This window comes from Helianthus annuus, chromosome 10 (assembly GCF_002127325.2).
Source record: "Helianthus annuus cultivar XRQ/B chromosome 10, HanXRQr2.0-SUNRISE, whole genome shotgun sequence".
Lineage (NCBI taxonomy): Eukaryota > Viridiplantae > Streptophyta > Magnoliopsida > Asterales > Asteraceae > Helianthus > Helianthus annuus.
In genome coordinates, this window is record NC_035442.2 from 181,006,964 (window position 1) to 181,019,807 (window position 12,844).

Below are 12,844 nucleotides of genomic sequence, written 5' to 3' on the forward strand. Positions count from 1 at the left end.
AGTCATTTCGTTCACTAACTAGCACGTACATCAACTATCTGGGCTACTAGGCTCGCTAATATGCATGCTTGAGAAAGTTTTTATTAAGAATAAATAAGAAGCTGAACCAAAATAGCTTACACCGAAACATTCAACACATCATAATCAGTGGTTCTTGTCTCTCTACGTTCAAAGGGAGGTTATGTATCATTTGTTTGAGAAAACCAATGTTAACCGTACGTCAGATGATTAATTAATCACAAGATATATAAATATTTAAATTTGTAATGCATAAAAGATGATGGTGAATTAAGGCCAAAACTTGAGATTAGTCCCATGAACAAAAACTGGTCCATCTCCAGCCCGAAAATAAAACTATTAGCAACTCCGGCAACTAAAACTTTTCCGGAGCTAGCTACAAGAAAGAAGAATGATGGAACTAAAAGTTCCAGAGGAAGGATGGGTCTTGAGAGTAGATTCCATCACTAATGTCTTGGTCCTCCTCCTCGGTGGTAGGCGGTGTTGTTGTGAAGAAGTAATCATCAAATCCCGGATATATCCCGAAATCAAGTAAATTCATATAGCCAGTGAAGTCAGGGGAAGTACAAGTGTCACCCTGATCCGTTGAGACGACAGGCGAATGGCAGCAGGAGGAGGAGGAGGATGAATCTTGGTGAGGGTGGTTGGCATAGTTGGCAGCAGCAGCCTGTATCTGGGAGGGAGGGAGCGATCTGCCTCCGGGGATGTGAGGAGGTTGGTGAGGGAAGTTGAAGTTGGCGGTGTTGCCACGGAGGCAGAAGAGGGCGGCGTCAAAGGCTCTAGCGGCCTTTTCAGGGGTGTCGTACGACCCTAACCAGATCCTCTCTCGGCTCTTCGGTAGCCTGATTTCCGACACCCATTTCCCCCATTTCCTTTTTCTAACACCTGTGTACTTTGCTGCACCACAAGTAGAAGCACTAGTAGTAGTAGAGGCTTTAACCATTCTTGGATTATTGTATTGGATTAGATTAGTTTGTGGGGTGATTGGAATTGGCGGCTCATATATATACCATACCATACGGGAGGTCAACATGCCGCGTTGACTATGTTATCTACAAATGGGTGCTTGCTTACGCGGTGCCTGAGTCAGACAAGAGTGCTTCACGTGCTTTATATCTTTACTCCCATGTGCTTTATAACTTTTTTTATATACAAAAGAAACTACTTATTTATTTATTACGGTATAATTTTATATACAAAACTACTTATTTTTTAATAAATAAATAGTCCAAGCCTCCAAGGGCATGAACCAAAACTATCCGGCCACTTGCTTCTAAACCTTAATTGCAAATAAGAAATCTGCATGAGCAAGTTTGTATGTTAATTATAACTATAACCATCTTGTTTCATTGCGTTTAATTGTCAAACTGATGAGTCCACTCGTTAGAGGTTGGCAATAATTCATTCTAACGTAGTCAACAAACATTTGCTACCATCATATATAGAAATAACTAGTGAAATGAACCCGCACTACGTGGGTCACTTGATCAGAGAGAAAACCTAAAAAAGGTTGTGATATACCCAAATGATACTAACACGTGTTTTACATTGCATGAAAACCTTAAAATAAATAAAGGTACCGCATCGATATTGTTCGGTAAGAACCGCATATGTTCCTGACAGTGTTGGCACTCGTATAGCCTAGGATATTAAAAATACTATATTTTTAATACAATTTTATACCAGAGTGTCGATGAAAAAAATAAACAAAATTTTGTATTTAGTTTTCGTAATAAAATTAACAAACACAAATTATTAGAAAAAGTAGATTAAATAAAAATTAAATAGTGTTAAAGCATATATAACAAACCCAGTACTGGTTTCGATAATATTGATACCTTTACGAAAAGCTACGTCACAGTTCTCGTAAACTCACCCACCTCCTCAAGAATGTCCAAACGGGCACCCGCAACCTGGACACACATCAGGATGACGAACCTTCAAAGAAAAAAGGTCCAAGACCTAAATACACACATGATTTAGGGAAGGTGGGGAAAACCACCCGCAACAATAACAACATACAACACCCGTAATCCGCAAACTGGCTGGAGCAACTGGTCATTTTTCCAGTTGTGCGGGGTGGTCCATCTTACAATCGGCCATTAGTTATCACAACCCTAATTGGCACAGCATGTCACAATATGTTTTTCTCAATGATGAAAGCACCTCAGATATCATATGCGAGCAATGCTTCAACCAACTCGATGAAGACGACAAAGCTCATCTAGAGCATGTTGATGCACCCCCTATCAGGCTTCTTCAACGAAGTCATGTTGTCGCTTGGTAAAATTTCCTTCCCAATCACCCGCAGTGACGAGTAACACTCAAGAACGGAGATGGTAGACTTCCTAGTTCTACCCTCCACTTCCAAGCACGATATCCTCCTAAGTAGAGATGCCCTCGGGGACTTCTACGCAGTAGCCTCCACACCCATGGCGCAGTAGGTTTCCTTATTGAGACGGGTGTGGCCTTCATCTATGCCAACTGGGAGTGCCTCATGTCCGAGGAGGGCCGATTTGGCAAAGATTCCAAAGCCAACAACAAGAACTGAACTGAAGAAATGGGTTTTGTGAATTTTAGGATGAAAACGAAAAGGGTTGGTATTTTTATATTACAAGGGTTTTTTAACGGAATGGATGAAAAGGCCCCTGAACGTGACAAGCATGTGGGCTGACTAACGAATGTGTTAGATGGTGTTAAGTAAGGTGGGTCCAATTGTTACAAAAGTATTGTTTTCGTAATTTTTAAACTAATGGACTATAATAGTTATTTTCAACAAACCACGGGAACTAAAAACGTAATTAACTCTAAATTATATTAAAAATCGTCCCACCTCCATCGCAAAGCGCAAGTGTAGCCCACTATTATATAATCCTGCCACAACACGTGGGCTGGTGTCAACTCGTTCTTTAACAAAAATATAACTAGGAATGGCAATGGGCCGGTTTTGGGCCGGGTATTGGTAATCCCAGGCCCGTACCCGGTTGTAATTTTTTGTCCGTTACCCGGCCCGTTACCCGTCGGGTATTTGTCGGGTAATTACCCGTCGGGTATCGGGCATACCCGCGGGTATCGGGTATACCCGCTAATTTCTTAAAAATACCCGTTGGGACAAATGTGCAATTTTTTTACTTTGATTTTTATATAGTTTACAATTTTAATAACTATAAGAAATGAAAATATGATTAAATACTTCCATATCATATTCATACCACATATACCAAATTAATCAAAACGATTAAATACTTCCATTTCGAATATACATGCTCAAAAATAAGTTATTTGGTCACTAAGCAGGTGCCAAATACATATGGACTTATTCCACTGGGTGTATTGTTCTCTGTTCTCACATACTTTGTGTAGCATTACAAGGATCAATAAAAGACATGTTTATCATCTTCAATTCCAACACTTGAAAACAATAACTCAAAACATATACAACACATATACAAGGATAATGGTGTTGTTGCTACTTGACTTTTTGTGTTCTTGCTTTATGAGTAGAATAGGGTAAGATGAAAAGAAAAAATATAATTTTCTGGATACTAATATAGTTATATGTATGGAAATTTATAATATATTTATTTCGGGTATTATTCGGGTAAATGGGCCGGGTATCGCTAAAATCCCATACCCGTACCCGTACCCGATTTTTTTCCATTTTTAAGCCCATACCCGGCCCATACCCATCGGGCTTCGGGTATACCCGGCCCATATGTTTCGGGTATACCCGTCGGGCTTGGGCTTTTTTGCCATCCCTAAATATAACTTCTGCTAGCTAATTCCCCAAAGGTAGCTCTTGAATTTGACACATGCAGTTTTCTCTAAGGTAATGAAAACCACAACAACAAACTTACAACGCGATAGCACTAGTGGTCTTTACCCTCTCACAAAGCACGCCACCCCCCCCCCCCCCCACCACCACCACCAAACACACCTTCCAATGACTCTCACCTCCACTACTTGACACATATGCTTGGGTCACCTCGAGCAACATGTGTTTGTTCATATATTTCTAGTATTAATCCTGGAAACTATATCATAAGATCATTATTAATTACCATATCGTGATATTTCAATGGTGATGATGATCATTATTAATTACCATATCGTGATATTTCAATGTCACATCATCACCATCCTTCATCCTTCACCTCATCTTTCAAAGTATGTTATATTCATCTTTCACACCATCCTTCATCTTTCACCCCATCTTTCAAAGTATGTTATATTCATCTTTCTATCTTTGAACATTTTTATACAAACAATGTTGTTAATTTTATATGAGTTACTTGCTAAACGAAAATAAAATACAAAGATAAGATTAATATTAATTAAAAAAAATCAAAACATTACATAAGAAATTAATAAGAAAAGACAATGGATGAATATGTACATAGATTCATATGTAGTTTGGCATGTTATTGGTCCTTCAAAAAATAAGTGTAAAACTAAAAAAGAACAATAAAAACTTAAATATCTAGATTGTCAAGTAGTCGCTTTGTGTAAATATGTTCCACCAAATCTAAGGAGAGGTTGCTACTTGCTATACGTATCTCAATTACACAATTCTTTAATATTAGCTTCTTCTTGTTAATTCGGCACCAATTTCTTGTTGGGCAAAAGAGGGTATAGATGTGTATTGTGAATTCTTCTTTCAATTATCGCAACTTTGTAAACAAGTTTTAGAAATATATGGTGCATGTAATGAAAATTTAAAAAATGATAACGGTGTGTTGTATTAATATTTGATAGAAATTAAAGTCTATCCTTCCATAAAGGTTATGTTAGGACCGGAGAGGGAGCGGTGGCACTGGCAGGGACACCACCCAAAGGTAGAGGTGTGGTGTGGTGTGGGTAAACCCATCGATCGGTCCAACGACGGGATGGTGATGTCCTGCCATTCTCAGTCAGATACATTATTAATCCAGGGTAGGTGGTTAATAACATACTATGTACAAAATTAATTGCTTAATTAAGCATTTCCATATTATTATTATTGTTATTATTTCAATTTCATGTATGTACAATTTAAGGGACATGAAACATACACACACAACTAGATATTAACTAATAATACTCTCTCTATAAGTAGATGAATTAGTTCCACAACTGAACAACACTACCGTCTAACATCGTCAAATCCTGGTAGCGGTACCACCCCATCTCGGCTGTCTTCAACTTTAATAAGGCTTCCCATCCATGATCACCCAGTACTAGTCTTTGAGGATTATGCACGGAACCCTTGATTGGTCTCCTAGTCCTAGCTGCTACGGCTATACCATCGTAGTAAACCCTGAATTTGCCGCTTCTTCTATTCTCCAACGAACAAAATATTGTGGTTGAGGAAGAAGGTACCTCCTGTTGATCATCAGGGTCAGGCTCATCATCGGAGAGTGGCGGTGGTGGCGAGGTTGACGTTGAGATGGGATGAGCAGGAGGTGGCAAAGGCGAAGGCGAAGGCTTGATCTTCCAGAAGCTAAGAGCTGCGGTTAGAAAGGCTATCCAGGCCCAGACAGTATGAGTTAGGTAATTGATTGCAAGCGCCTCCAAAGCCATACTCATACTCATACTCATGTGGGTGAATGGTGGTTATAGTATTTGATTGGTGGGATATACATATATATGTATATATTTATCAACAAATAGAGGAGGAGAGCCGTGGGATTAGATCGAGATGCCAGGAATCCATATTTAGATGCCATTGGTAGATCCCTCCCCGATGCCATTGTTCCATTTTATGTTTTTCTTTTTCTTTTTTTTTTTTTTTTTTAATATTACACCCTTCGTTTGATGTCCCTCACCTACTACAAAAACTATTAGGGCAATAGTTGTTGGATGAGAATGGTGGAAAAAGACGGTTGGCCTTTTTCCCTTTTTTTTTGTTTTTTTAAATTACTGGCTTACATGGGTGGCAAAGGATATGGTGTCAACGTCTGTCTGTCACTCCTTTATTGGCCTAACAAATTTACGATTTTATCTCGTTTTAAAATTAAGATTTTGCCATCAGTTCAAATTTATATATTTACCCCTACTTAAAAATAAATTTATGCTTTTGCTCCAAGCTAAAAACTCCATTTTCGCCCTTGGTTGAAAATTACGATTTTGCCCCGTTTAAATTTACAGTTTTGCCATTAGTTTTTTTCTCGCAGCGAAGTTACGATTTTGCCCTAAACTTAAATTTACATTTTCTCCATCGTATTTGTTTGTTTTCCTGGTTAAATTACAATTTTGCCCCCAGTATAAAATTACAGTCATGTCATCTCATTGTTTTAGTTTTTTTTTAAACTGTGATAGTGTTTTGTTTTAATTGGTTGACTCGGTGTAATTTTTATTCGTGTCACGCGGCTGTCTGACACACGCTCATTTGTCCGGAAAAATTATAATTTTCCCCCAGTTTCAAATTTAGTTTTTCCATCTTTTTTTAGCAAAAATATGATAATGGTTAACTCGATGTAATTTTTTTGAGATCGTGCTATGAGTAGTATGTGCAAATAATAAAAACACAGACATATACGTTATGAGAGAGAAAAAAATTGGCTTAGTGCCCCGCAACGCGGGCGGGGCAAACACTAGTTGTTTTACAAAATTCTAAGTATAACATTGTAACACCCCAAAATTTATTTTTAATACTAGAATAAATGAAAAATGGTTAAATTAAATCATGGGAGGTTTACAAATTAAAAATGTAATAAGTCTTGAAGGGGTAATGTGTAAATTATAATTAAGGAGGGTTTAATTATGTTCAAACCACAAAACACACACCCTGTGCGTGTTTGGGATCGAGCAGGAAGCAGAGAACAAGGGTTTACCCCTTTGTTCTTGTAAAAACTCACCAATTGATAAGGAAAAATCAATGTTAGTTAACTGCATGTCATAAAGTTTCGATCATATAAGCATCCCTAGTAAACCGGTAAGTCGAATTTCTGATTTTGGTGAGTTGTAGAAAGAAGGGTTTTAACCCAATGAAAATTTCGTGGTATGATTTGTGTTAATTAGATGTTAGGGTTGCTCCCTAGAACAGAAATCATGCTTGGTTCTAGTTTAATTGAAAGAAATCTTATAAAACCCATCTTGTGAAATTATGCTATGAGTAGGAGGATTATGGAGATTATAATTATGTGTGGTTTTGATATGAAATTTGGTTTGCAATACATGAATGCTAGTTAAGTTTATGTAGGCTAAAGGAATTGTTAGAACTAGAGTGATTATTGATGGCACATAGGATGAATTAGTGAATTATGCTTTAAATGTTGTACATTATGCCTTATTAATGTGACGCACACTAGGTGTTCGATGAAATGCTTGAATGAACAACTATGTGAAATATTGAATGTAATGGAATGAAATTCCGGGTACTAAACAAATGAACGGATGTGTTAATATAGGCGTAAAGGAAGAGGGCTCAGGTTCTAAGAAGTCGGAAAGCTCACAAGACAAAGGTATGTTTCGTGACGTACAAAACTTTACTTAGATTTTTGTTAGTAATTGTGTCGAGCAAATTGTGTTATAATGATTATTTCTTGTTATAATGGATACGTTGATTAGTAAATAAATAGCAAATCCCTTGCGGATTTGGCTAAGCTAATGAAGGTTAAGCCATGATAAGCAAATCGACTAGTTCAAGTAACTAGGTCGAGTAATGATATGATACCATTCGTCTTGAACGGTGGTTTTGAATGCTATAACGAATGCTAGAAGCTTAATCCGTTATACGGATGGAAAGAAGAACTTATGTTGAAAGCAAATAACCCAATCAAACGGGTTGAACGTGTATGCTTAACTCTCATTGAGAGTGTTTATGCTATACCCAAGCAATTGGGTAGTCGAATGCGTAAAATGGTTAAAAGTCCATATACGGATAGAACTAAAATGAAGGAATTATGATTTAGCGAGCGTGATAACTAACCTTTAAAATTTCTTGTTTATGTAGGTAAATCCTCATCTTAGACTATATGGCGAGTTGAAGCGAGCACGTGATCACCACTTAACATATCAAGCGCTTCCGCTAGTTGCTTAAATGTTTTGGGTCAAATAATTGTGAAAGTTTGTCTAAACTTGTTAGTAGATGTGTTGGTCAAAATTTATGCTTTCTTGGACTTTCTTTGCGTCTAGTCGTAAGGGTCATGGTATATTTTGTATGAAAGTTGTATGAAACAAGGGTATGCTCATCGTACGAATGGGTCATGCCCGATTTTTGTCAAAAATATGAATTTAACTTGTTATTTCAAGTCTTAAAATTATCATCGTAAGTGGTTTTATAAGAAACAAATAAGCGGGTCTTACAAGTTGGTATCAGAGCCAAGGTTTGAGGGATTCGAGCGTTAAACGCGGTGCTTGAACTCAAACCGATGGCTCGTTCGAAAGAGTGCTCGCTCCAAGATCGCCCAAGAGGTAACTTTAAAGTTATAAATAAGTTGCAAGTGTGTTCTTTTTATGAGTTTGATGGAAATAATTAAAAAGATTTATGAGAAGGTCAAATGATAAGTTCAGGAGCTGTAGAACCTAAACGGAATGGAAAGAATCGAATGAGAATGCTTAAAAATGGAACTGCAGCGTTTCTGCAAAACGGAAGCCCGTCGCCGACGGGTTAACCCCCGTCGCCGACGGCATCCTCTTGTCCGACGCCTAAACTAACTGCCGACGGGAAAAACCGTCCGACGGCCATTATACGAGCCCGTCGCCGACGGGCACATAGCCGTCGCCGACGGCTTACATAATGCCAAAACGCTGAAATTGTTTTGTTTTTCATGCTTTGTGTTACCGGTTTGTCCGAAAGCTTATTTCATGGCTACGTAGTGTCCATATAAGGTTTAACAAGTGTATGTAATCACAATTAGCGATTACAACGAGAATGGATTCGTAAGAATCAAAAGAAATGAAGCAAATGACATGAAATGGATTAAGTGAATGATGATTAATGAGTAATGATATACGGAAAGTTTGAATTTGTATTAAACGAGAAGCATGATATTGTGTAGATGGCTGATGCAAGAAATGTCAATGAGGATGATGACGCAACTCGGCAAGAAGCGTTTAACAGTAGGGTTACGGAAGTGGCGGAAGGGGTTATGCAAGCCCATCTTCCGCGATTAGCTCAAGAGGTGGAAAGTCGGGTGTTGGGAGTTGTGGATGCCATGATGACTAGCAAGATTGAAGAACTGAAAGAACTATTAGAGGGATCTAGAAACAAAAGCAAGGAACGAAGGTGCACGTATAAAGACTTCATGGCATGCCAACCCGCAACGTATGATGGTAAAATTGACCCGATTGCATGCCAAAGATGGATTTCAAATATAGAAGCGGTGTTTATTCGAAGTCGTTGTGATAACGAAGATAAGGTGATGTTCGCTACCGGCCAACTCACTTTTCAGGCAAAAGATTGGTGGGATGCACACAGTAAAGAGATAGGCGAAGAAAGGCTCCAAACAATGACCTGGCAAGAGTTTAAGGATCCTTTTATGAAATATCACTGCCCTCAGTCAGCCATTGATAAGATTCAAGAGGATTTCTTACGCCTCCGACAGAAAAACGAAACGATAAATGAGATATCGAACATTTTCTTGGATAAGATGAAGTTTTGTGGAGAGTTTGTGCAAACTGAAAGGATGAAGATTAATCGCTTTTATGGGGTGTTAAAGGCAGAATTTAGGGAGTTCATCACTCCCTCGAAGTGTGAGACTCTTGATGAGCTAATCAATCTAGCGCGGGATAGAGAAATCGAAATCAAGAGGCAAGAAGAACGTGGAGAAAAGAGACCAAATGAAAAAGGTGGAAGTTCGACCCCGGCCAAAAAGGGGAAGTATCAAGAGCAAGGAAGAAAAGATAAGTCGAAGAGTGGTATCACGCCATGCAAGACTTGTGGAAAGCTTCATACGGGGGAATGCTTGTTAGGCAAGAAAGGGTGTTATAAATGTGGTAAGGAAGGGCATTCGTCTTATCAGTGTCCAAACAACCCGAAGACTTGCTTTCATTGTTTTGAAAAAGGGCATGTTAAATCGGAATGCCCAAAACTTCAGCAAGAGTCAAAGAAAGAAGATAAGAAGCAAGAGGGTTCTAGAGCGAAAGGGAGGGTGTTCCAAATTACATCCGAAGAAGCCAAGTCTCACCCGAATGTGATTTCAGGTATCTTTTTACTAAACTCCATACCGGTTTATGTTCTATTCGATACTGGAGCTACCATGTCATTTATTTCGAATGAAATTATACAACATCCGTCCTTTAAGATCGAACGAATGCCAATGCCTCTAGAAGTAGAAATAGCTGATAGTAAGATCTATATGCTACATGAGATTTGTAGGAAATGTAAATTCATAATGGAAGATGAGGAATTCGAAATTGATCTTATACCTATGGTCCTAGGGGAATTTAAAATGATAGTGGGAATGGATTGGTTGGCACGACACCGGGTAGAAATTAATTGTGAAAATAAGATAATGTCTATTCAAGCCTCAAGTGGAAGGCAATTGAGTATTCAAGGGGAAAGAAACGTAGAAACCAAATTGTGTAACCTTATCCAAGCCTTTAAATACATACGCAATGGAAATAGAGCATACCTGGCTTATGTGGTAGACGCTCAGCAAATTCTCCCGAAGCTTGAAGACGTTGAAGTCGTGAATGAATTTCCGGATGTGTTCCCGGAAGAATTGTCGGGACTCCCTCCCGAAAGAGAAATAGAATTTCGCATCGAATTAAACCCGGGTGCAAAGCCAGTTGCGAAGGCTCCCTATAGACTTGCTCCCACCGAGATGCGGGAGTTAATGACACAATTACAAGATCTTCTAGATAAGGGCTTCATACGCCCAAGTGTGTCGCCTTGGGGAGCACCTGTTCTATTTGTTAAAAAGAAAGACGGGTCGATGCGTATGTGCATCGACTATAGGGAATTAAACAAGCTGACCATAAAGAACCGCTACCCTTTACCTAGAATTGACGACCTTTTTGATCAATTACAAGGGGCGAGTTGGTTCTCCAAGATAGACCTGCGTTCGGGGTACCATCAAGTTAGAGTACGGGAAGAAGATATTCCAAAGACTGCGTTTAGAACCCGTTACGGGCACTATGAATTTTTAGTCATGTCTTTTGGATTGACGAACGCGCCGGCTGCGTTTATGGATCTTATGAACCGGGTGTGCCGACCCATGTTAGACAAATCGGTAATCGTGTTCATAGATGATATCTTAGTCTATTCGCGAAGCAAAGCTGAACATGCAAGGCACTTGCGTGAAGTACTCGAAATTCTCCGCAAGGAGAAACTTTACGCAAAATTTTCAAAATGTGCCTTTTGGCTCAGAGAGGTGCAATTCCTGGGTCACGTGATCAATGCGGAAGGTGTTTTAGTTGATCCTTCAAAGATTGATGCTGTAATGAAGTGGGTTTCTCCGAAGAACCCAACAGAGATAAGAAGTTTTCTGGGCCTTGCCGGGTACTATAGAAGGTTCATACAGGATTTTTCGAAGATAGCCTTACCCTTAACAAAACTGACAAGAAAGAACGAGAAGTTTGTGTGGGGTAAAGATCAGGAGGAGGCTTTTCAAATGTTAAAGGAAAAAACTATCCCGTCCTTCGGTTCTAACATTACCGGATGGAACTGAAGACCTGGTGGTCTATTCAGACGCTTCACACCAGGGATTAGGCTGCGTCTTGATGCAAAGGGGAAGAGTCATCGCTTATGCTTCAAGACAATTGAAGCTGCATGAAGTAAACTACCCGACTCACGATCTAGAATTGGCAGCGGTAGTGTTCGCCTTAAAGATTTGGAGACATTATTTGTACGGCACGAGATGCACTATTTACTCAGATCATAAAAGCCTCAAGTATCTTTTCGAGCAGAAGGATTTAAATATGAGGCAACGGAGATGGCTGGAACTTATCAAAGATTATGATTGTGATATCCTTTATCACCCGGGAAAAGCAAACGTGGTAGCCGATGCGTTAAGCCGAAGAGAATATTCGTCTCCTCTTCGTGTAAAGTCCATGAAGATGATTGTTACGCCACGATTACTTGAAATGATACGTGAATCTCAAATAAAGTCGCTTGGAGCGGAAGACTTAAAGAAGGAAAGACTAAAAGGTGTAATCGATAAATTAGAAGAAAATTCGACCGGACTCAAGACGCGATTCGGCCGAATTTGGATACCCCGATTCTGTGAAGTCAAGGCTGCTCTACTCGACGAGGCACATAAGTCACGATATTCGGTCCACCCTGGGGCTACAAAGATGTATCGGGACTTGAAGGCCAATTATTGGTGGCCGGGCATGAAACGCGACATAGTCAAATATGTCGCGAAATGCTTAACATGTTCCCAAGTGAAAACCGAGCATCAAAAGCCATACGGGGAATTACAACCCTTGGAGATACCGCAATGGAAGTGGGAGGAATTAACGATGGATTTGGTAACCAAGCTTCCTAGAACGAAAAAGGGGCATGCTGCGATATGGGTAATCGTGGACCGACTTACGAAAAGCGCTCATTTTCTACCTATTAAAGAAACCTACTCTTCCGAGAAAATGGCGGAGATTTACATGAACGAGATTATATCTCGACACGGCGTGCCCGTGTCAATTGTCTCGGATCGGGACACTAGATTTACTTCTCGTTACTGGCAAAAGTTTCACGAGAGTGTGGGTACGAAATTACACATAAGTACCGCCTACCACCCTCAAACTGACGGCCAGTCAGAAAGAACCATTCAAACACTTGTTGATATGCTGAGGGCGTGTGCCCTAGATTTTGGGGGAAGTTGGGATGACCATTTACCACTAGTGGAATTTTCCTATAATAATAGTTACCATAGTGGTATCCAAATGGCTCCGTATGAATTAC

The 12,844-nt window shown here is 39.4% G+C and overlaps 3 protein-coding genes and 1 long non-coding RNA gene across 4 annotated transcripts; 2 read left to right on the forward strand and 2 right to left on the reverse strand.

The window, feature by feature from the left end:
• Positions 1–264: 264 nt before the first annotated feature.
• On the reverse strand, positions 265–1,006 carry LOC110887005 (ethylene-responsive transcription factor ERF017). The gene has a single exon (XM_022134901.2). It carries the CDS (start codon positions 959–961, stop codon positions 419–421), a length of 543 nt encoding a protein of 180 aa, XP_021990593.1. The 5' UTR covers positions 962–1,006; the 3' UTR covers positions 265–418.
• A 3,968-nt stretch (positions 1,007–4,974) lies between these two features.
• LOC110887006 lies at positions 4,975–5,804 on the reverse strand. Its single transcript, XM_022134902.2, has one exon. The coding sequence runs from the start codon at positions 5,593–5,595 to the stop codon at positions 5,119–5,121; it is 477 nt and encodes a 158-aa protein (XP_021990594.1). The 5' UTR covers positions 5,596–5,804; the 3' UTR covers positions 4,975–5,118.
• A 1,523-nt stretch (positions 5,805–7,327) lies between these two features.
• Positions 7,328–8,164, forward strand: LOC110883741. The gene is made up of 2 exons (XR_002560604.2): positions 7,328–7,460; positions 7,952–8,164. It is a non-coding gene; the product is annotated as an uncharacterized LOC110883741 (long non-coding RNA).
• Positions 8,165–8,999: 835 nt separating this feature from the next.
• On the forward strand, positions 9,000–11,612 carry LOC110883624. Its single transcript, XM_022131344.1, has 2 exons — positions 9,000–10,824; positions 11,092–11,612. The coding sequence occupies exons 1-2, from the start codon at positions 9,000–9,002 to the stop codon at positions 11,610–11,612; spliced, it is 2,346 nt and encodes a 781-aa protein (XP_021987036.1).
• The last annotated feature ends 1,232 nt before the right edge of the window (positions 11,613–12,844 follow it).